The sequence below is a fragment of the Macaca mulatta genome, chromosome X, assembly GCF_049350105.2.
Source record: "Macaca mulatta isolate MMU2019108-1 chromosome X, T2T-MMU8v2.0, whole genome shotgun sequence".
Lineage (NCBI taxonomy): Eukaryota > Metazoa > Chordata > Mammalia > Primates > Cercopithecidae > Macaca > Macaca mulatta.
Window position 1 is genome coordinate 77,156,785 of NC_133426.1, and position 25,619 is coordinate 77,182,403.

The following is a 25,619-nucleotide window of genomic DNA, read 5'->3' on the forward strand; positions in this document are numbered from 1 at the left end:
GTAGGTCTCAACCAAGGAAACATTCATGAAATAAATTTAATTTCTTTACTCCCTGACAGTCATTCAAACATTAGAAAAAAGCTATCATGTTCTCCTAAATCTTCCATTTCCCAAGTTTAACATCCACACTTCCTTTAACTGTTCTTCAAATAAGATGGTGTTTAGTGCTCTCACCATCCTGAGTGCCTTCCTCTTGGCACACTTGGGTTTGTCAATATCCTCCTTCATAAGTGGTGCCCCTCAATCCAATACAATACAGATGCTCCTCAACTCATGATGGGGTTACATCCTGATAAACCCATGGTAAACTGAAAATATCCTAAGTAGGAAGTGCATTTTCAACTTATGATGGATTTATCCAGACATAACCCCATGGTAACTTGAGGAGCTTATTGAATGAGTATTGCTTTCATACTATCATAAGATTGATAAATCCTAAATCGAACCCTTGTAAGTCAAGAGCTGTCTATACAGCTGTTCCCTAGTATCTGTAGAGGATTGGTTCCAGGACACCCTCAGATATCACAACCTGCAGATGCTCAAGTTCCTTATAGTAGTTGCATATAACCTACACACATCCTTTTGTATACTTTAAATAATCTCTAGATTACTTACACCTAATACAATGTAAATGTTCTGTAAATAGTTGTTACACTGTATTGTTTTATATTTGCATTATTTTCTATGTTGTATTGCTATTTTTTAAATTTTTTTTTCTGAATATTTTCAGTCTGTGTTTGATTGAATCTGTACTTCAGATATATTCTAACCAGAGCAGAATAGAGGGTAATTGCCACTTTTTCTCCTTCTATACATTAAATCTCTATTGATTCAACCTAATTTGAGTAAACTTTCTTAGTATTTTTGGCTTATGCAGTGCTTATAGTCAATCAAATGTACAAGTGATTCACATATGCTGCTGTTAAAGCCGTATTTTATCTATTTTGTTCTTGTACAATTGGTTTTGGGGATCCAATTAGAGGATGTTTTGTTGTTTCCTGTTTGTCTTGGTCTTGCTAGAATAGGCTCATCATTTCAACCTATTAAGGTCCCTTAAGATCTGACTCTATCTTCTAACAAATCAGTTACTCTTTTCAGCTTCACATCATATGTACATTCAATCAATATTCACAAATGTCCTCATCTATATAATCCTATTCTAAGTTCATCTGGTATATACCACACAATGATGAGTGATTGAACAGTATTTTATTGTTTTCTAATTATTTTATATATGTAAATATTGTTTCTGCATTAATATTTTAGGCTCACTTACAGAATAGATCATGTCTTCTACTTATTCTATAGTGCTTGGCACAGATTAGACATTCAATATTCGTTGACTTGAAATCTCAATTAGGGTATTTTTACAGTACAGCTGTATCAAATAAGTCACAGCTGACCTTCATCTGATGTTTCTTTAGTGCTTTTTTTTTTTTTTTTTTTTTTACATCCATATAGATGCATTTGTGGGAAAGGTACATCTACCTAAGAATTACAAAACAAAACTCAGAATCAGTCAAGCACAAGCTGATGAAGTACAGAGGCCACAGTGCCATCTAGTGAATATCACTAGTTTATGTCTGCTGGTCCCAAGCTCATTTTTGGTCCTATAATAGAAGGGCATGATTTTTTGAACTTTATATGGTAAAGAGAAACAATATATAATCAGCACATGAGACATAACTGTCTTCACTTTAGGTCACATATTCTATGAATAGTCTCATCTTTGTGGCTGTTGTAAGTCTTATGGCCATTCTGTGGTTTAAGAGTGTGGTTCAGTTTTATCAAACTATAGTAGTACTAATGACATTCATGTACCTAAACTGCAGTTGCAAGCTGAGGATGAGACTTCTGTACTGAGCTAAAGAGTATCCAGTTGTGCATTCCCATTAACTTACACAGATTATCACCAAAACAAGTCATTATCCATCTGTCAACTAACATTAAGGTTTTATTATGGTTTGCAGCAAAATCCCAAGGTGTGATAAATTGCTTCTGTATTTAGAACCCAAGTTCATTTCCCTCATCCTTAATCCATTCAAGCCTATGACTTGCACAAACCAAATATTTTTAAATCCTCAAAAATAATATAGCAAAATCATGCTACTGGGCTTAAGGCACTACAAACACCTCAAAGGCAGAGTCGATACCTATGAAACGACATTGTTCAATATTGTCTCATGCAAAGTACTGAAGATATCTGAATGGATAATAGCAATTTAAAAATTTGTATTTATACAATTTAGAAAACAAACCAAAGAAATGATCTATAATTAGCATTGTTATCTCAAAAAGATGTTGCCAAGTGTGTGAGCTAATGAATCTGTAACCTAATCTACTAAAAGTTCAGAGGAATCTATTTCCCAACTCCTTTGGCCTGCCTGCCCAAATTAACTTCTGACCTATGATTCAATATTTCATTTTAAATCAAAATAAAATGTGTTCTCCTCACCCTCAAAAGATAAAAGAGCTGAGCTGGAGAAAGTTATAGTGGGATGATTTTTAATAATACAATCCCATTCAGTTCTGATAATCAAAGAGCACTCACAGATCTTAATCACTATTAATTTCCAATTATGCATAGTAGCAAGGACAGAAATAGCATGAGGAAATGGAATTCCTTTATCAGAGGAAGTTGATTGACAGGTATTTATTGAGTCTCTATAACTAATTTTAATGTAATGAGCATCTACTATGCATTAGGCACTATGCTGGGTACAAGGGCAAATAAAGATAAGATATGGTCTCTATCCTCAAGGAGGTGACTGACAGTCCAATAGATGACTAAGACAGGTATAGAAATAACTAAAATATAATGCAGAAAGTAAGTATCTGGGGATAAACAGAACTGTTACAAAGTCTTGGAGGAAAGGCAAGACAAGGAAATTTCCTCAGGAAGCTAAGAATGTCATTAAGAGTTAGGCTTTGAAAAAGGGAATTTTAAGCTAGGCTTTGAAAAGGGAATTTTTAGGTATGCAGGAAAGAGGTAATTTGCAATCAAGAAGCATGAAAAAAGATACTGAGGTAGAAAACATAGATCATGGCTAAGCAGCAGCAAGTACTCCAGTTGAGGACAAACATAGTATACAAGGAAATAAAACAGAAACAGTTTCCATGAAAGTAGGTTGTTATAAACCCAGGAAGCCCCTTGGATTATGTCTCCTGACATGAGTCTACTTCCCTTTGACTTTCTGCTATGTTTTGATCCAGCACAAAAGCCCTCACCAGAAGCCAAGCAAATGCCGGCACCATGGCCCTTGAACTTCCCAGCCTGCAGAATCATGAGCTTAAATAAACCTATTTTCTTTATAAATTACTCAGTCTTAGGTATTCTATTATACCAACACGAAACAGACTAAGACACCACTACTTCCCTGATCACATCTCCTAATTGCCCTAATGTTCCCTCGGCTCTAGCCACAGTGGTCTCTTTGCCATTCTTTAAATACCCTAGGGCCTTTGCAGTTGTTATTCCCTCCGTCTGGAATGCTCTTTTTCCTCAGGTCTCTACTTAAAAACAATCCTCTCAGTGAGGACTTCCCTGACCACTCTATCTAAAATTTCAACCATTCACCCTCCTCCAAAACATTTAATGTCACCCTTTCCTGCTTAGTTTTCTCCTTAGCACTTATCAATATTTAATATACCAGGAGTCAACAAACTATAGCCTTTGGGCAAAATCTGGCCCACCATATTTTTTGTACAGTTCATAAGTTAAGAACAATTTTACATTTTAAGTGACTGAAATAAATCAAAAGAATCATATTTTATGACACATGAAAATTACATGAAATTCAAATTTCAGTATTCCAAAATACAGTTTTATTGGAACACAGCCATACCAATTTGATTACATACTGTCTATGGCTACTTTCAAGGCACAACAACAGAGGTGATTAGTTTCAACACAGACTGTATGGCCTGCAAAACCTGAAATATTTACTGTGGTTCTTTACAGAAAGTTTGTTGACCCCTATAATATAACATAATACTTATTTATCTTTTTATTGTTTGCCTCTCCCAGTGAAAAATAATGGGGACAGCAGTATTTGTCCATGTGGATAAAGGTTTTTATATATTTTATTCATTACTATATCCCCAGTGCCTACAACAGTACTTAACACATAGGAGACAATAAATAAATATTTTTTAATGAATGAACACTAAAAAATATAGACAGTACTTTTGGATTAGAAAGTTTGGCAACAAAAAGAAGGATACAGAACTGAAATTTGAGGAGGATTACAAAGTTGAAGGAAGATTTTTGGATAAAGAAGACTTCAAGGTAATTATATTAACAGGAGAAAGAAACAGTAGGCCGGGCGCAGTGGCTCACGCCTGTAATCCCAGCACTTTGAGAGACCGAGGTGGGCAGGTCATGAGGTCAGGAGTTCGAGACCAGACTGGCCAACATGGTGAAACCCTGTCTCTACTAAAAATACAAAAAATTAGCCAGGCATGGTGGCCCATGCCTGTAATCCCAGCTACTCGGGAGGCTGAGACAGGAGAATCACTTGAGCTCGGGGGGTGGAGGTTGCAGTGAGCTGTGATAGCACCATTGCACGCCAGCCTAGGCAACAAGAGTGAGACTCCGTCTCAAAAAATAAATAAATAAATAAATAAAAGAAAGAAAATAAAAGAAACAGTAGAGAATGATAGAGAATTATTAAACAGCTAGGGTTGAGATCTGTAGATTAAGGTCCCCAGACAAAGTTACTTCTTTCTCGTAGGTAAGAGAAAAGAAAGGATGGGTGAAGAGGTGAGAAACTGATGAAGTTCATGTCAGTGGCTACAAGCTCAGCAAATCACACAATAAGGTCTTTTGCTGCAACAAAGGAGAAAGCATGGGTGCTTAAGGCAGAAAAAGATGTTTTGGAATTACCACTGTGGGGAATGTGATTAAAAACTCAACAAGAGTCAGTATTGACTACCTAGCTGGAAAAACATGAAATTTTAGCAGATCCAATAAACATGGTTTCATAAATTTTCCCAACAAAGCTCAAGCAGCTCAAAGGAAGGAGTGAAGAAAGACAATGAAAGTTAACAAAGGTCAGACACTGGTGAGGTGGGATTATTAAAATATGATGGACTGTGTATTTTTTTCATCTTTCTGTCTGTCCTAGTGCATAAGAGGATATTCATTGCATATGGAGGGTATCCAATCAATGTCTGCTAAATTCAAGACAAGAAGGATGAAATGGAGAAATATACTGACAGTAATCAACAAAGTTACCTTGAACATATTCAAAATATCCTTTGGCTTCACCACTAATCTGGCCATAAATGATACAGTTACATATTGAGTACACATCATTAAAATACGCCTGGTTTACTGTTCTCCTATTCTTCCTAACCTCACTATTAATACCACTTGAATTTCCAGTTATAAACTCAGCCCTATACTAGGCTCTAGGACCAAACTTGACATTAGAAGAGATGTAAGTAGCATTGCTTCAAGTCTCAGAAAACTGTATCTAGTCAACTTGTATTCCTCTTCTGGTCACTGCTTCCCTGTTTGGCTCTATGCAGGGGCTATGCTCTTAAAAACAGTCTCATATCCTGGTCCTTTTAGGTTTGGAGATCTGCTTTGCTCTTTCTAGTATGTCTGCACACACTCCCAATCCTCAAAGATTTGTGTACTGTCTCAGAGTCCAAATCTCTGTGATTGAAACCCTGTTCCCTGCTGTTATATTTATGTGATGTCAACCACCTGTGTGCTTGACTTAGAGAATATTTCCAACATTTAGATTTCTCTCATTGCCATGCTCTGCTTATCTGCCCATTAGGATACCATGATGTCAGCTGCTTGGGTGAGTTGAAGGCAACTATACCTTGTTCGTCTCTGTAACCTCAGAGCCTAGCACAATGTCTGGTACTGTGTTCTTTCTTTCTTTCCTGACTGGCTGATTAGATATCCTCCCTTGGCCTGTAAATGCACCCATTCCCCAACTAGCATGTCTACATCCAGATATAGGTCCTTCCCAAGCTGCCTGGCTCACTGTGTCATAAATCATGGAAGTTATAAAAGCTCTGTGATTGCCTTCTTTATTGGTCTTTAAGTAAACAGTAGGCAACTACCTTTCTGAAACAGTGCTGTCCTGTGCAGAATTAGGTAACAAAATCTACATGATCATCTTCCTTTTAGATCTTAAACTGTAGGTAACTATTTTCTGAAACAGTTAAATGCTAGCCTGTGCAACACTATGATGAATTAAGCAACATTTCAAGTTCTCTTCCAGGGCTGTGAATTTATAACATATAAACTAAATAGCAAATATTTTCTTGAAAGAAAATCTAAAGTATTTAACTCAGATAAACAATCCTTCAAAAATAAACCTTCAAAGAAAATATCTGGAATCATTACCCTTAATCAACTAGGTGAACAAAGGTTAGACCTGTCATTTAAAACTTGAAAGGCAACAAAAACCTTTATATTTCATTTGGGTCCACACTTGTCTTTCCAGCTCTTTGTCCTTCCAAGAACCAATACCCCTCATTATGTGTATACCGTATGATACCCAAAGGAAGAAATGTCCTAATTGCTTTGGAAAGTATTTACTTTCTATCTTTAAACAAGCTTTTATCTTCTTTACCTTCTAGAATTTTGTCCTGATAAGAAATCAGTTAAAGAACATTTTCTAGGGTGGCTGGAAAGGCAAGAGATAACCTAGAAAGTGAAAGAATGGCCACTTCATCCAAGTATTTGGTCTCAATGAATGCTTGACAAAAATGTGTACTTCAAAATTTAGTTTGCTGCAAAGGACAATATTACAGATGGTTAGTAGCAGATAACTTTGTTCAGGAGTTCCAATGGTATATTACCTTTCAGAATAGGGTGTGAAAAATAAAGGGTAAGTAATAGAATTAATAGTATTCCAAAGTCTCTCTTTCTTTGGGAAGTTTCACTCAATGTTTTCAGTATGAAAATCAAGAAAATGTCAATTTGACCTTGTTCTATTTGAGGGAACTCTCAAACATCCTAAACTAACAGCCAAGAAGTCACAGTAGGGCATTTATCTCTCTGCCACTGCACATAAGAACATTTGCTACCTCTGAAAATAGATAAATCAAAGGACCTTATCAAGTTGTTGCAAATTCAGGTAACAGCAAGCCATGTTCCTCTGCAGCTTGGCGAAGTCCAGATCCATTTCATCAGGTGAATAAAACCTCAGAGAATAATAGTACCATTGTAGAGCATCAGCGTAATTTTGTACCTAAAGTTTAAAAAGAAACAACAAAATCACAGCGATGTTGCTACCCTACCTTTCCCAAGTCACCTCTAGAAACAAATAAAAGATGCTGTTGGTTTCTTTTTTAGGCAACCAAAACACAATATCCTTTATACTGGGTTCTAAGTGCATTTTGTTATCAGTCTTTGCCAACATAAGTTTTAGATAAAGTGGCAATCAATATTCTTTCTTTTTCCTACACATTAGAAATTTCACGCATAGGATGAAGACTCTAAGAGTGTAGTGAACCACCCCAGAAAACTTAAAATATATTTTAAAAGTTATTAAAACAACAACGATAAAAATTTTGAAAGAGAACACCCATAATTCACCGTGTTAATGTAGCTATTTTCATTTATCTATGTTCAATTTTAACTTTATTCTTTTGTATATTTACCTAGTTGTAATCATAGCTTATATAGAATTTCATGTACTATTCTTTCCATTTAATTTTGTTTTGTACATATTAATCTATGTTGCTATGTAGTCTTCACAGTAATCAATTTTAAGAGATACATAACATTTAATCAAATATATAATGATTTTCTTAATGTTAGCTAGTTAGTGAATTTGCAGGGTTTTTACTATTGTAATTGATTCTGCTGTATTTTTATACAAAAGTACTTTTTTCTCTTGAGTAACTTTAAAATTTTCAATGGTAAGAAGCTAGCTAGGGAAAATCTGATAGAAATAACCTGGATAATTATTTCTTAATCTAAGAAAACTGAGACTGCTTATAAACCAAGGTAAGGTAAATGACTCCCTCGTACCCTATCAAGAAGCTTCATATTTTCCAATTAAGAATAGGAGCCATTAGGACCTTCAAAGAACAAAACATCCTCTTCAACTAGAAATAATTGTCCTGAATAGGTAAAACACTGCCTTTGACTATTACATTAGTCATAGTAGATTAGAAACATGTCATATTAGAAATAGTCCATTAGAACTAAGACTACATTCCTCTCCAGTGTTGGAAGTGGATGTTTTAAGAAAATTATTCAGCAAGACTGGAAAATGAGAGGAAAGAAAAATAATCAATAGAAGAATGGGAATTCTGAAGTAGTTCTTCACCTATTAAGCAAAAAAATAAAGGCTTTCTAAAAGAAAATACGAGTATCATTCTATCTTGCAGTGCCTAACCATAAGGCCTAGGTCTCTACATGCTCTTATAAGGGATTCTCTTTCCTTCTCTTGGGTCTAATTCTTTGTTTCTCAAACTTTGTTCCCTTTTTTCTCTTCACATCTTTCTCCTATAAAACCTACCATAACATTTTTTGGAAAACAGTTTTATTGAGGTACAATTGACATACAAAACGCTATGCATATTTAAACTGTACAATTATATATATATATATATATATATATATATATATATATATATATAGCTAAAACCATCAACACAGTCAAGGGAGTGAACACATCCATCACAACCAAGTTTTCTTTGTAATCCCTCAATCCAGCTCATTCTGGTCTCTCATCCCCCAAGCAATTATGGATATGCTTTCTGTAACTATTAATTTTTATTTTATAGGCTTTTGTAGAATTCAATCATCTAATATGTAATAATACTTTTTTGCCTGGCTCCTTTCACTCAGCAAAACAGTTTCTAGATTTATCCCCATTATTGCATCTATCAATAGTTCATTCCTTTTCATTGCTGAGTAGTATTTCATTGAAGGATATACCAGTTTGTTTATCCACTCATTTGTTGATGGACATTTGGCTGTTTCCAGTTTTTAACTATTACAAATAAAGCTGCTATCAGCTTTTACATGCAACTTTTTGTATGGATAAATAATTCCTTTTCTCTTGTACATACATAGGATTGAAATGGCTGGATCACATGGTAGGGGCAAGTTTAACATTTTAGAAAACTGCCAAACTATTTTCCAAACTGTTTGTACTACCTTATATTTCCACCATGAAGTTACAGTTCCTCAACATCTTCATCAGCATTTGGTATGGTTAATCTTTTCCATTTGGTTTTTCTAAGAATGATGTATTGGTATCTCCTTGGGGTTTTCATTTGCATTTCCCTAATGACTCATAAGTCATCTTTTTTTGTGTGTGCTCATTGTCATGCACATATCCCTCTTTGGTGAAATGTCTGTTCATATCCTTTGCTAATTTTTGAGTTGTTTTTCTTTATGTGTTGAGTTTAGAGAGTTCGTTTGAGCTATTAGCCCATTATTGTACACATGGTATGAAAATTTTTCCCCCAGTCTGTAGCTTTTTTCATCCATTAAACGGGATCTCTTTTTTTTTTTTTTTTTTAAGTATAATTTTCGCTTTATTTTCTTCAGAGGATAGCTTTTTTTCAGTCCTTAAGGAATCAGCTCCATATGTAGGCTTTGGTGGAGGTTGGTGGGCAGCACCCACAGGTCTAAATCAGGGTTGGGGTGTTTGGTTCTTACGGGCTTCACAAGATTGATTCTGGACTACCTTGCTGCAAATGGTGCAACTCATGGAGTAACGTAGCTTCACAAACAGCTTGGGAAGCACATAGACATCAAAGACACTGGCTTCAGATATTTCCCTGATAGTTGTGGCCTCTACTATGTTCTGTTGTTTTCTTTGTTTTTAGTTTTTGAGACAGGATCTTGCTCTGTGACCCAGGCTGGAGTGAAGTGGCATGATCACAGCTCACTGCAGGCTTAAACTCTTGGGCTCAAAGGATCCTCCTGCCTCAGCCTCCTGAGTAGCTGGGACTACAGGTGCATGCTACCACACCAGGCTAAATTTTTTATTTTTGTAGAGATGGTGTTCCTCTATATTGCCCAAGCTGGTCCCAAACTCCTAGGCTCGAGCAATCCTCCCGCCTCAGCCTCTCAAAGCACTGGGATTACACGCATGAGCCACCACACTTGGCTTTCTACTATATTTTGAATGATAAACTTCCTAACAGCCTTCTCTTTAGTCACATATCAGGTGCAGTTCATGCAGGGAATAGGCTGCACATGGCCATAGACCCTTCTGGCACAACTGCTGTTCCTTCTTTCTTTGTCAATCTTGGAGGTGAGGACCTGAGAGTGAACAGGACCTTTCACAGAGCAAAAGCTTTTAATTTTCATGAAATCCAGTTTATTAATTTTTCCTTTTATGCATCATGTTTAAAAATTTTATTTACTTATTTTTTTAAAAACCAGGTCTCTCTGTGTTGTCCAGGCTGGCTTCAAACTCCTGGGCTCAAGCAATCCTTCACCTTAGCCTCCCAAGTAGCTGGGACTATAGGAATGTGCCATTGCACCCTACTTGCATCATGCTTTTGAATCAAGTCTAGTAATTCTTTGCCTAGCCTAGATCCTGAAGATTTTCTCCTATGTATTTTTATAAAAGTTTTATAGGTGCACATTTTACATCTAATTTTGTAAGGTATTTAATTTTTGTATACAGTGTGAAGTTGAGATCAAGGGTTTTTTTTTTTCTATGGATGTCCAATTTCTCCAGCACCATTAGTTGAAAACACCATCTTTTTCCATTGAATTACTTTTGTGCTTTCTCAAAAATCAGTTGAGCGTATTTGTGTGGGATTATTTTTTGGTTTTCCATTCTGTTCCATTGATCTATGGTTCTGTCTTTCTAATGATACCACACAGTCTAGATCACTGTAGCTATATTAAAAGTGTTGAAATTGAATAGAGTAATTCTTTCTGTTCTATTCTCTCTCAGGACTGTTTTGACTATTTTCTTTTTATAATTTTTATTTTAGGTTTAGGGGTACATGTGAAGGTTTGTTACATAGGTAAACACATGTCACAGGGGTTTGTTGTACATATTATTACATCACCCAGGTATTAAGCCCAGTACCCAATAGTTATCTTTTCTGCTCCTCTCCCTCCTCCCATCCTCCACCCTCAAGTAGACACCAGTGTCTGTTGTTTCCTTCTTTGTGTTCATAAGTTCTTATCATTTAGCTCCCACTTATAAGTGAAAATATGCATTATTTGGCTTTCTGATCCCGTGCTAGTTTTCTCAGGACGATAGCTACCAGCTCCATCGTTGTTCCCGCAAAAGACATGATCTTTTCTTTTTTATGGCTGCATAATATTCTGTGGTGTATATGTACCACATTTTCTTTATTCAGTCTGCCACTGATGGGCATTTAGGCTGAGTCCATGTCTTTGCTATCGTGAATAGTGCTGCAACGAACATTTGCATGTATGTGGCTTTATGATAGAATGCTTTATATTCCTCTGGGTATATATCCAGTAATGGGATTGCTGGGTCGAATGGCAGTTCTGCTTTTAGCTATTTGAGAAACAGCCATACTGCTTTCCACAATGGTTGAACTAATTTACACTCCCACCAACAGTGTATAAGTGTTCCCTTTTCTCTACAACCTTGCCAGCATCTATTATTTTTTGACTTTTTAATAATATGTCTTGGTTATTTTCATTCCATTGTTTTATATATAAATTTTAGAATAATCTTGTCTCTCTATATTTTTCTGATGTTTTTGTTTATAACCAATTCATATCTTTATATTTAAAGTACATTTCTTTTAAGCAGTACATAAACTTGGGTCTTGCTCTTTTATCTAGTTTGACAATCTCTGCCTTTTCACTGGGGTCTTGAGGTAATTTTCACTTAATGTGGTTTTTTAAAAATATGCTTAGATGTAAATCTATCATCTTGCTATTTGTCTTCTATTTGTGCCACCGTTTTTGATCACTCCTTCCTTTTTCTGCCTTATTTTAGATTATTTGAATACTTTTATGATTTGATTTTATCTTATTTTAAAAAAAACTCTTTGTTTTGCTATTTTAATGGTTGTTTTAGGGTACATAGTATATATGTTTAACTTATCATCATCTATCTTCAAGTGATGTTACACCACCTCACTTATGGTATACTTCCATTTCTCTCTTCTTGGCCTATATGTTCTAGTCATGCATCTTACTTTTACAGGTTATAAACTGTAGAATACAATGTTATTACTTTTGTTTAAGCAATAAACTATCTTTTAAAGAGATTGTAATAATAAGAAAAAATCTTATCTATTACTCATATAGTACCATTTCTGGTATTTTTAATTCATTTTTATAGATTCATATTTCCATCTGGTGTAAGTTTCCTTCTGCTCAGAGGACTTCCTTGTAATGTAGACCTTTGAGTGATTAGTTATTTCAGCTTTTAAATGTCTGGAAGATTATTTTGCTTTCATTTTTTAAAAACATATTTTTATTATGGTAAAAAACACATAACATAAAATTGACTAATCTGCAACCAATCTCCAGAACTTTTTCATCTAGTAAAACTGAAACTCTATACTCATTAAACAACTCCACATTTTCCCCTCCTCCTAGCCCCTGGAAACCTTCCTACCTTCCTTCCTTCCTTCCTTCCTTCCTTCCTTCCTTCCTTCCTTCCTTCCCTCCCTCCCTCCCTCCCTCCTTCCTTCCTTCCCTCCCTCCCTCCCTCCCTCCCTCCTTCCTTCCTTCCTTCCTTCTTTCCTTCACAGAGTCTCGCTCTGTTGCCCAGGCTGGAGTGCAGTGGTATAATCTTGGCTCATTGCAACATGGGCCTCCTGGGTTCAAGTGATTCTCCTGCCTCAGCCTCCTGAGTAGCTGGGACTATATGTGTGCACCACCACACCCAGCTAATTTTTGTATTTTTAGTAGACACGGGGTTTTACCATGTTGGCCAGGCTGGCCTCGAACTCCCGACTTCAAGTGATCCACCCACCTTGGCCTCCCAAAGTGCTGGGATTATAGGTGTGAGCCACCGCGTCCAGCCCATTCTACTTTCTTTCTCCACAGATTTGAACTCTAGGTACCTCATGTAAGTGGAACCATACAGTATTGCTTTTTGTGACAGGCTTACGTCACTTAGCATAATGTCCTCAAGGCTCATCCATGTTATAGCATGTATCAGAAGTCCTTGCTTTTTAAGGCTAAGTAATATTCCATTGTTTGAGTATACCACATTTTATTTATTCACTTATTTGTTGATGGAACTTGGGTTGCTTCCACCCTTTGGCTGCTATAAACACGGGTGTGCAAATATCTTGCTTTTAATTCTTTTGGATATATAAGCAAAAGTGAAAATGCTGCATCATATGGTACTAACATTTTTAATTGTCTGAGGAGCTGCCATACTGTTTTCCATAGTGGCTACACTATTTCACATTTGTACCAACTACTTTCATTTTAAACAATATTTGTGCTGGATACAGAATTTTAGGCTGACAGGTTTTTATTTTCTTTCATTATTTTAAAGATGCTGCTCCACTGAGTTCTTGCTTGCATTGCTTCCGACAAGAAATCTGACGTTCTCTTTAATTTACTCCTCTGTATATAGGGTGCCATTTTTATCTGGCTGCTTTTAGGACATTCTCTTTATCATTGGTTTTGAGCATTTTGATTATGTGCGTTGGTGTCGTTTTGTATTTCTTGTGTTCGGGGTTTGTTAATACTTTTCTATCTGTGCATTTAGAGTTTTCATTAAGTTTTGAAAGTTTTATTTCTTCAAATATTTATTATCTCCATCCTCATTTGGGAATCCCAGTTACCCGTATATTAAGCTACCTAAAATTGTCCCTCGCCTCACTGAACTCTTTTAATTTTTTTAAGGTTTGCTTTCCCTGTGTATTTCATTTTCAATAGCTTCTTTGCTACAACTTCAAGTTCATCAGTCTTTTCTTCTACAATGTCTAATATGATGTTAATACTATCCAATGTACTTCTCATCCTAAACATAGTTTTCATCTTTAGAAGTTTGATTTGGGTCTTTATATATCTTCCATGCCTCTACTTAACTTTGAATGCATGAAATAGAATCATAAGAGATGTCCTCTGCTAATGCTAACTTCTACGTCAGTTCTGGGTCAGTATCAATTGATTGCTTATTCTCCTCATTATAGGTTGTGTTTTCATGCCTCTTCATATGCTCAGTAATTTTTTTGCTGGATGCCAGACATTGTAAACTTTATCCTGTTGGGTGCTGTACAGTTTTATATTCCTATAAATATTCTTGAACTCTGCTCTGGGAAGCAATTAAGTTCCTTGGGATCAATTTGATCTTTTCACACCATACTTTTATAGTTTTTAAGGTAGTTCTGGAGCAGGACTTAGTGTAGGACTAATTATTCCCCTCCTCTGAGACAAGACACTTCTGAGTTTTCTACCCAATGCCCCATGAATTAGAGGTTTTCCAGACTAGGTGATAAGAACAGGCCTTATTTGCAACCCCATGTGAGTGCTAGGCACTCTTCCCTCTAATATTTTTAGATGGTTATTCTCCTAGCTTCAGGTAATTTTGCTTCATGTATGTCCTGATCAGAACTGTGCTAAACATCGGAAGAGGACCCTCATCTCACTGAAGCTCTTTTAAGTCTTTTATTCAGTGTGTTTAATTTTGAATAGCTTCTTTGCTCTGACTTCAAGTTTATCAATCTTTTCTTCTACAATGCCTAATCTATGCTATGTGGTCCTCTTCAGTACTTTGTCTTATAAATTCCAGCTGCCTTAGTCTCCTCAGACTCAGCTACATCTCAAATCAGGACGCTTGCCAGGCTCTGCTTCAGATCCCCTTCTTGTGCTATATCCTGGAAACTCAAAGCAGTAAGCTGCACAATTGTAATACTCTCTTTCTTTCTTTCTTCCTTCCTTCCTTTCTTTTTTTTTTAGATAGAGTCTTGCTCTGTCACCAGGCTGGAGTGCAGTGGCGCGATCTCAGCTCACTGCAACCTCTGCCTCCTGGGTTCAAGCGATTCCCCTGCCTCAGCTTCCCGAGTAGCTGGGATTACAGGCGCCCGCCACCACGTCCGGCTAATTTTTTGTATTTTAGTAGAGACGGGGTTTCACCATGTTAGCCAGGATGTTCTCGATCTCCTGACTTTGTGATCTCCCCGCCTCAGCCTCCCAAACTGCTGGGATTACAGGCGTAAGCCACTGTGCCCGGCCAATGCTCGCTTTATTTCTTATCTCCCAGGGACCATTCTCCTTCATTACCTGTTGTTCAGTGCCATAAAAGTCATTGTTTTTTCTTTTCGTCTATTTTGTCTTGTCCTTTGTGGAGAGGGATTTATTGTTCAAGAAGGGACATAAAACAGTCCCTGTTACTACATATTAATTGCAAGTGGAAGCAAACACAACTTTTTTTTTAATGGTAAGTCCCATTTGATTTATATACACAGGGACATAAATGTATAATACACAAAGATTAGAAGGAAATATACCAAAATTATAAATGATTGCTCTTTGCTTTAAAAAAATTATTTTTAAGTTTGCAGGAAACCTGAGTTGTCTTGTAAAGGCTTTTTTTTCCCCATTTTATTATTACACCATAACTTTTTAAAGGGAATAAAACTATTTCTCAGCCCTCATGTTTAAAAAATTACATTCCTATATGTTAATATCAGCAATGACATTTCCCTACACTGTAAGCCCTCAATGGAGAGGAATCATGTCTCATTATTTTTAATAAACTCTTGCACAATGCTCATTAACACTCTACATTGTGAATATTTAATAAATATATAGTATCTAAACAGACAGATTATTAAAGTATTTGATGCTCTTTTTATAGTGAATGCACTATTTTTTGTTGCAGTGGAGAAATAATATAAAGAATGAAAAGGAGATTATTCTCAAACCTCAAAACTACTGGTAGCTTTTCTCCACAGAATGTTGTGTAACCAGTTCATTAATTCTGCTGTCAGTTGTCTTCCTGTTTGGTGAGCTGAAAATAAAAAAGAAAGCTCTGAAAACAAGAATCTAGGTCTATTACATTAAGTAAAGAGTGCTAACTATACTCAGAACCTATAATCTTTAAGTAATGGCTACACAAAAAAAAATTCAGACAGGTTTTCACCATCAGTTTTAGGATTACTACCATAATTGATAATATAATGCAATCAGAGTTTGCTAGAATCACAGTCACTCTCCCATCAATCTGTGATAGTTTTCCAGCCTACTCTCTTTTTAACTTATTTTCCACATTCCAAATTAGATTATCATCTGGTGCCTTAATAAGGTTATTGTGAATGAGCAGACAGCAATGCCAGAAATCATTAATAAGAAGTGCTTATATTATTATGTACTAAATAGATCAGATCAAGTTCACAAGAAAGGCCAATTATGCCTTAAAGCCTTTGTAAAATACTTTAAGACCATGCTTACACATAAACTTTATTACTTTAAATCTTAACTTGCGTTGATTGTTTCTGGTCTAGACATTTACAGAGTTCAAATACATTAGCACATTAAGGTAAAGTCTAAACTATAATAGAATTCTGTACCTCCTCTTCTGCCCTTTGGCATAAACTATCAATTTCCACAAAAGTCTTGACTAGAACATTAAGAATCTCTGACCCTCTAGCCCAATCAGCAAATGTAGTTTGTTCCATGACTTACTTAAAAACACTCGCATGAGAGTAAACAGCTACTAAATGTGTCTACTTGAAATATTATAATACTTTGAGAGTGTAAGTGTAAATTAGATGTCACAATAAAACTTAGTCCAAGTGGAATTTTAGGAAAATGAGTTATTCTCTACAATCAAGTTTTCTGGTTAACTGGCAGTTTACTTTCTTTAAATAAAAATCACTTCTGAATTTAAAAAGTCTAAATATTTTCATGAAAGTTCTTAAATTTTCTAAAAAGTAAACAAACTTCCTAGTTTTCTTAAGCACAATGTAACTTTTTCTTGACCATTTGAGGTCAACATTAACAACTATTTTATTGTATTGTACTATTAATATATCACAGCGATGCCTTTGGGAGTTGTTATACAGTACAGATTGCTATATTAAAAAATTTGTATCTGTTTTATAAAATTGATAGAGTTTTTTTCCTCCCTATGGTCAGGCTAGCTGTATACTTCCCTTTAAACCTTTTCTCTATTTGCAAAGTGCTACCATTAAAATGCTAAGAGTAGGAAAACTGGATAACCAAGTTTATCAAAACTGGGTCTAAAAATAATTGGTAAATGCCTGGAGGGAGGGTGTTATCAGTAAAATATGGTTCTTAGAGATCATCTAGTCAGATGACTTCCTTTAAAAAATTAATGACTTTGTTTTTATAGAAACATGATTCGTGCTTATAAAAATTCAAACAATATGGTAGAGTATTTAGAAGAAAGCAACACATCACCTAAAATGCCACCATTCAGAATAAACCCCAGAGTTAACATTTAGTGACTATCAATCCAATTATATCTCTACATGCACTTAGTTGGAAAGACAAGGTGGTGAAGATAATTTTCTAAGAAAGGGATCATACTATCTATGTTCTTCAGGGTACAGAAGTTCTGCAGGGAGGCAGAGGATTAGGGGAATGCTGAGCAGATTTGGCTCTACATCTCTGCTTTAACCAGAAAAACTCTAATCTATTCCATTCAGGGTGGGGTTCATACAAGACTGCATCACAAAAGGATGCTGCTGCTGAAAAGAAATTAGAAACCAGGAGTTTAGTTCACAATCATCATTTTATAGTTGAAAATAATCAAGGTCCAGAGAAATTGACTTGTTCAAAGGTACACAGCTAAATTGAGATCAAACTAGAGATATGAAATTAGGCTTGTAACATTACAATATTCCACCATATGTGAGCTTTAAGCTCAGAAGTTTGTTTGTTTTCAATGTTTTCTTATTTTCGCTTAGTTTCTCATTCCACTTGCCCAATTTGTGGGATGTGGACAGGTGAGGTGTTACTGTTAAAAGACCATTAGGGAGGAAGGAAAAAAGAAAGTGGAAGAAATCCGTTGACTTGAGGATTTTGCTACTACTCTGACCTCTAAGAATTATACACAAATTAATACCTTTCTAAAACACTTGCGAAAATCCTACTGACCTAAAATGATTTCTTCAATCTTCTCCTTGGCAAGCAGTTCTTCCTTCCTTTGTAAAAGCATGTCAATATAGAGTAGCAGAACTTTTCCAGTATTTTCTGATGACTTAAAACGTTCATGAATAATCGTCAGGAAATGAAACCCAACAGATTCTCTGTACAAAGAGACACAATTTTAAGCAATGTGAACAGAAAAACTGGTTATTGATCAATGGGACTAAAATGTATTTCAGTGTGAACAAAATAAGCCAGATAAAAGCATATCTGAATTCAGGTAATGTTATTAAATGTCTAAATAAGCTTAATTTGTCAATATTACATGATTTAATTTAATTTCAGTTTATTAAGCCATAAACATTTTCTATTAACACCTATAGTCAGATAATCATTTCTCTCCTAATATCTAATTTATGTTTTTCCCAGAACTGATTGTAAGCTTTAAAAATTGGTTACTGAGATCCAGTGAAGTTACATGAAATGACATGAGAAATTTACTAGTTCCTCTGCCAAAACGTCTTTCTAAAAACTTGTTTGTGTTTGATTACACAAATAATACAAATATCTTCTATTTAAAAATGTAAACAGTTCATGGGTTGGGAGACTAAATATTGTTAACATGTTGATATTCCCAAAGTGATCTACAGATTTACAGATATTCATCCCTATTAAAATCCCAGGTCAAGTGTGGTGGCTCAGGCCTGTAATCCCAGCACTTTGGGAGGCTGAGGTGGGCAGATTGCTTGAGGCTACGAGTTTGAAACTAGCTTGGGCAAGATGGCAAATCCCTGTCTCTACAAAAAATTGGCAGCCGTGATGGCGCATGCTTGTAGTCTCAGCTACTAGCAAGGCTGAAGTGGGAGGATTGCCTGACCCTGGGAGGTCAAGGCTGCAGTGAGCTGTGATCAGGCTACTGCACTCCAGCCTGGGCAACAGACTGAGACCCTGTCTCAAAAAAAACCCAAAATTCCAATGATGTATTTTGCAGAAATGGAAAAAATCCATCCTAAAAGTAATATGGACTTTGCTCAAGGGACCCCAAAAGCCCTAAACAAACTTGAAGACAAAGAGCAAAATTAGAGGATTTGTATTTTCTGATTTCAAAACTTGAAGTCATAGTAATGAAAACATGTGGAACTGGCATAAAGATAGACATATAGACCAATTGAATGGAATAGACAACCCAGAAATAAATCTTGTCATATATCATCAAATTATTTGTGACAAAGGTGCCAGGACCATTTAATGGTGATATGACAGTCCTTTCAGCAAATGGTGCTAGGAAAACGGGATTTCCACATGCAAATGAATGAAATTGGATTCTTACCTTACATCATATACAAAAATTAATTCAAAATGGATCAAAGACCCAAAAGTAAGAGCTAAAAAACTGTTTCCATGGGACCAAGTGATCCTATATATAGAAGACTCTAAAGACTGCACCAAGAACTCTAAGAAATAACAAATTACTTCAGTAAAGTTGCAGGTTACAAAATCAACATACAAAAACCAGTAGCGTTTCTTTGTGCCAACAATATAATATCCAAAAAGGAAATTAAGAAAACAATCCTATTTACAATAGCATCAAAAATACGTAAAATAGCTGGGCACAGTGGCTCACGCCTGTAATTCAAGCACTTTGAGAGGCTGAAGAGGGTGGATCACTTGAGGTCAGGAGTTCGAGACCAGACTGGCCAACATGGTGAAACCCTGTCTCTACTAAAAATGCAAAAATTAGCTGGGCATGGTGGTGTGTGCCTGTAATCTCAGCTACTCAGGAGGCTGAGGCAGGAGAAACACTTGAACCCAGGAGGTAGAGGTTGCAGTGAGCTGAGATCTCCAGCCTGAGTGACAGGGTGAGTAAGACTCCATCTCAAATATATATATATATATATAAATAAAAGTAACCAAGTAGGTGAAACATCTGTACACTGAAAACTATAAAACATTGATGAATTGAAGAAAACAAAAATAAATGGAAAGATATCCTGTATTCATTGATTGAAAGAATTAGTATTATTAAAATATCCATGCTACTCAAAGTGATCTACAAATGCAAGGAAATCCCTATCTTAAGTCCAATGGCATTTTTCACAGAAACAGAAAAACTAATATTAAAATTTGTAGGGAACCACGAAAGACTCTGTGCCAAAGCAACCTTAAAAACAAAAACAAAATTGGAGGCATCACGCTTTCTGATTTCAAATTATACTACAAAGTTATAGTAATCAAAGCAGTATGGTACTGGCATAAAAACAGACATATAGACCAATGGTACAGAATCGAGAGCCCGGAAAAACAAAACAACAACAACAAAAAAACAAGTCTCTTTTGTGCTTGGGCTGGGTGCAGTGACTCACTCCTGTAATTCCAGCACTTCAGAAGGCCAAGGTTGGTGGATCACTTGAGGCTAGGACTTTGAGACCAGCCTGGCCAATGTGGCAAAACCCCATCTCTACTAAAAATACAAAAATTAGCTGGGTGTGCTGGCACATGCCTGTAATTCCAGCTATGTGGAGAGGGCTGAGGCACAAGAATCACTTGAACCCAGGAGGCACAGGTTGCAGTAAGCCAGGATCATGCCACAGAACTCTAGCTTGGGTAACGGAGTGAGACTCTGTCTCAAAAAAATAATGTGTTTGGACAACTGGACATCCACCTGCAAAAGAATTAATTGAACACATCCTACGGAACACACACAAATCAACAGAAAATGCATTAAAAACTTAAATGTAAGACTTGAAACTGTAGAGCTCCTAGAAGAAAAAAACAGGGAAAGAAGCTCTTTGAAATTGGCCTTGGCAAGGATTTTTTGTATAGAACACCAAAAGCAAAGGCAAATTTTTTTTTAAAGCAAAAACAAACAAAGGGGACTGTCAAACTAAAAAGCTTCTGCACTGCAAAGAAAACTTCAATATAATGAAAAGTCAAACTAATTTACATTCAAACCAACAGTGAGAGTGTTCCTATTTCTCCATAGCCTCGCCAGCATCTGTTGTTTTTTGACTTTTTAATAATTGCCATTCTGACTGGTGTGAGATGGTATCTAATTGTGGTTTTGATTTGCATTTCTCTAATGATCAGTAATGTTGAGCTTTTTTCCATATGTTTTTTGGCCACATAAATGTCTTCTTTTGAGAAGTGTCTGCTCATATTCGTTGCCCACTTTTTGACGAGGTTGTTTGTTTTTGTCTTGTAAATTTGTTTAAGTTCTTAGTAAATTCTGGATATTAGACCTTTGTCAGACGGGTAGATTGCAAAATTTTTTTCCCATTCTGTAGGTTGCCTGCTCACTCTGATGATAGTTTATTTTGCTGTGCAGAAGCTCTTTAGTTTAATCATATCACCATTTGTCAATTTTAGCTTTTGTTGAACCATTGTGGTAGACAGTGTGGTGATTCTTTAAGGATCTAAAATCAGAAATACCATTTGACCCAGCAATCCCATTACTGGGTATATGCCCAAAGGAATATAAATCATTCTATTATAAAGATATATGCACACATATGTGTATTGCAGCACTATTCACAATAGCAAAGACATGGAACCAACCCAAATGCCCATCAATGATAGACTGGATAAAGAAAATGTGGTACATATACATCATGGAATACTATGCAGCCATAAAAAGGAATGAGATCATGTCTTTCGCAGGGACATGGATGAAGCTGGAAGCCACCATCTCAGCAAACTAACACAGGAACAGAAAACCAAACACCACATGTTCTCACTCATAAGTGGGAGTTGAACAATGAGAATATACGGAGACAGGGGAAAAAACAACACACTCTGGAGCCTGTCAGGAGGTGGGGGTGAGGGGAGGGAGAGCATCAGGACAAATAGCTAATGCATGTGGGGCTTAAAACCTAGGTGACGGGTGGATAGGTGCAGCAAACCACCATGGCACACATATACCTATGTAACAAACCTGCACGTTCTGCACATGTATCCAGAACTTAAAGTAAAAAAAAAAAAAAAAAAAAAAAAAAAACAGAATGCCCCAGTAAAATTAGAATTTCAGACAAACAAAAACTATTTTTTTTTAGTATTAGTGTGTCAGCACAATAGTTGGGATGTACTTATTCTAAAATACTAGACATTGTTTATCTGAAATTTCAAATTAACCAAGTCTTGTATTTTATCTGGCAACTCTATTCATGAAACACCAGTTGCAAGAGTTCTCACCTTAATAAAAAGAGACCCATAGTTTAAAAAAAAAAAAAAAAAAAAGAAGTACCTTATTTACACATAGGTAGACATCCATTTACAAGGGTTGTGATTAGATCGGTTTACTCTGAATCAGTTAAGTATTTCCTTGGCTCTCTGCTACACAAGTTTCAAATATATACCAAAGTGTAGAAAATAATGTAATGAACCTACACATCATTATTATCAGGCTGTAACAACATCAAAGCCAATCTTATTTAATCCATCCTTCCACCTCATTCACACACACACACAGACACATACACACACACACACTCATGCTTTTGAAGTAAATTCCAGACATCCTATTAATCCACTTCCAAGTATTTTAATTATCTATCTCTTAAAGATAGAAACTCTTTTTTTGTAAAAATCATAAACATAATACTATCATTACAGTTTAAAACTTAACAAGATATCCTCAATATTCTTAAGTATTTAATTACTGTTCATATTTATGTAACTGTCTCATATATTATTGATTTTAAGCGTTTGACTCAGGATCTGAATAAGATTCATACATTTCAATTGATTAAAATAACTAAATCTCATTAATCTAAAAAAAAAAAAAAAGCCAACAAATAACCTTGATTTTGGACTTCTGGCCTCCAGAATTGTGAGAGAATAAATTTCTGTCGTTTTAAGTCATCCCACTTGTGGTAATTTGTTACAATACTCAGAAAACTAGTATATACAATGACCAAAATCTTAAAAACAGCTCATCAGATGAGCTTACACCAGAATGGAGAGGACAAAGGAAAGAATAAGTGAATTTGAAATAAAGTAGAGCTAGGTGCAGTGCTTGGTGCCTGTAATCCCAGCTACTTGGCAGGCTGAAGTGGGAGGGTTGCTTGAGTCCATGTGTTTGAGGCTGCAGTGAGCTATGATTATGCCACTGCACTCCAGTCTGGGCAACAGAGTGAGACCCTGTTTCAAAGAAAAGAAAGAAAGAAAGGAAGAAAAAGAAAGAAAAGGAAGGAAGGAAGGAAGGGAGGGAGGAAGGAAGGAAGGTCAGGAAAAATAAAAAAGTAGAAATTACCTAATCTGAACAACAGAGAGAAAACAGACTGAAAAGAAAAAGAAAAAAAAAAAAACTGTATGGAGCCTCAGCGACCTGTAGGACAACAAAAAATGTATATTATGTCATCAGAATCCTGGAAGAGGAGAAGAAAGGTGAGGCAGAACAAATAAATATTCAAATAAATAATGTCTCAAATATTTGGGAAAAAAACATAAACTAGAGATTCTAAGAGTGGTGCAAACTCCAAACATGATAAATCCAAAGAAATTCCATCCTAAGACATATCATAGTCAAACTTTTGATAAACAAAGACAAAGAAAAAAATATTGAATGCACAGAAAGAGAAATGATATCTTACCTACAGGAGCCATTTCACTGCTAGGAATTTACCCACTTGATTTGAAAACTTAGATCTACTCAAAAATCTTCATGTGAATGTTTACAGTAACTTTATTGATAATCACCAAACACGGGAAGCAACCAAGATGTACTCCAAAAGGTAAACAGATAAACAAAGAGATGAGCTATCAGTCACAGAAAAGACATAAAGGAACCTGCAATTCATATTGCTGAGTGGAAGAAGCCAATCTAAAAAGACTACATACTGAATGATTCCAGTTATGTGACATTGCAGAAATGGCACAAAAGCAAAAAGAAGGGCAGTAAGAAAAATAGAGAGTGAAAAGATGTGCTTGCCAGCATATCAGGAAGATGAAGAGGCAAGGCACAGAGGATTTTTAGGGTGGTGAAAATACCATGTGTGATACTATAATAGCAGATACATGTCATTATGCATGTCAAAATCTACAGGACTTTACCACACAACAAGTCAATTTCAATGCATACAAATTATATATAACTTGATATTATATATAATAATATATAATTTGATATTATATGTAATTTGATATTATATATATGTATAATTTGGGAGATTGGGGGAATCCTCAGATATAATACAGACTGTGACAAGAGACTCTAACAAATGTATGAAACAACTTCCCTAAAGGAAATGGGAGGACTAAATACTGACCTAAGTAACTCTGGAAATAAATAGAGTCTGTGAGAATAAAGGCAAAAGGAATTGCACATAAGCACTGTACTCTAGTTGACAAAGTTGTTTCCCATGGGGGTACAGGTGAACAATTCTGATACTGCTATACATGCATACTAAAATTGAACAATCAAAAAATTAAGTAAATGAATGATGGATGGTAAGAGCCAGGTTTCCCACTGTTGGATTGGGAACAGATAAGCAAGGGTAATTTGCAAGCAAGGCTAGAATGATCTAAGTGGTAATGAATTAGAATAGGAAACATCAGTAAGAACTTATGTTTAACTTAATATAGATACAGATGTTTACATACCAAAATATTTATATATGTCTATATACTCAGATTAGTATACACACATATATTTTCTTTGCTCTGTCAACTAATAAGGCCTAGAAGAAATGACACCCCAGTAGCAACAAGCACAACTAACACTCAGATCTTCGTTACTAATATACTTTGCAAGTGAGAGGAACTAGATCTCCTAGGAGAAATGGTTGATTCCAGGAGTGTAGCAAGAAATGCACAAGATGAACCTAGAGCATTCTGTATTGTCAGAAAGAAAGGAATTGCTTTAAAAAAATAAAACCACCCACATTGATTGGGGTACATCAAAAGGGTGCAGGAGTCAACTAAAAGAGCTCCCAATGGCCAAAGCTAACACAATCTGAACAACAAAAATGTAGTATTGGGTTATAACCTAAAGAATAAAATACATATTCCCAAGTCCGTATTGATATAAGAATGATTGAACAAATTAATGAATTAGGGAGAAGAGACAAATCTCCCATGTAGAAGAATTTGAAATAATTTATCTAGATAACTATGCCTTTAAGCAGGGTAGCATAACTCCACAACTGCAAAGAGGAAAAATTTATGTAAAGAGGAAAAATTTATAACTTCAATGTGTAGAGACTTGATGAATACTCAGCCAACTAATCAAGGTTAATATCAACAGACATAAATCATATTGACAGTATACACCCTTGATAACGATGTAATGAAAATGGTACTTTACCTGAGTGATTTTCCTCCCCAAACCCATAACCCCAACCTAATCACGAGAAAAACATCAGAAAAATTCTAATAAATAGGTATCCTACAAAATACCTGATGGGTAGTCTCAAGACTGTCAAAATCATCAAAAAGAAAAATATATCTAAGAAACTACTATGACCAAGTGAGGTCCAAGGAGATATGACAACTAAATGTAATGTGATATCATAGGTAAGATTCTGGAATAGAAGAAGGATATTAGGTAACAACAAAGGAAGTTGGAATTAACAACTGATTTTAGGTTAATAATAATGATGTATCAATA

The 25,619-nt window shown here is 35.6% G+C and overlaps 1 protein-coding gene across 1 annotated transcript in view; it reads right to left on the reverse strand.

The window, feature by feature from the left end:
• TEX11 (testis expressed 11) overlaps window positions 1–25,619 on the reverse strand; it is a 290,530-nt gene that overhangs the window by 108,046 nt on the left and 156,865 nt on the right. Inside the window, exons 12-14 of the mRNA XM_015127634.3 lie at window positions 18,026–18,177; window positions 15,829–15,914; window positions 7,080–7,217 (exon numbers count right to left, since the gene is read on the reverse strand). Coding sequence (XP_014983120.3) covers window positions 7,080–7,217; window positions 15,829–15,914; window positions 18,026–18,177 — 376 coding nt within the window. The remainder of the gene's footprint in view (window positions 1–7,079; window positions 7,218–15,828; window positions 15,915–18,025; window positions 18,178–25,619) is intronic.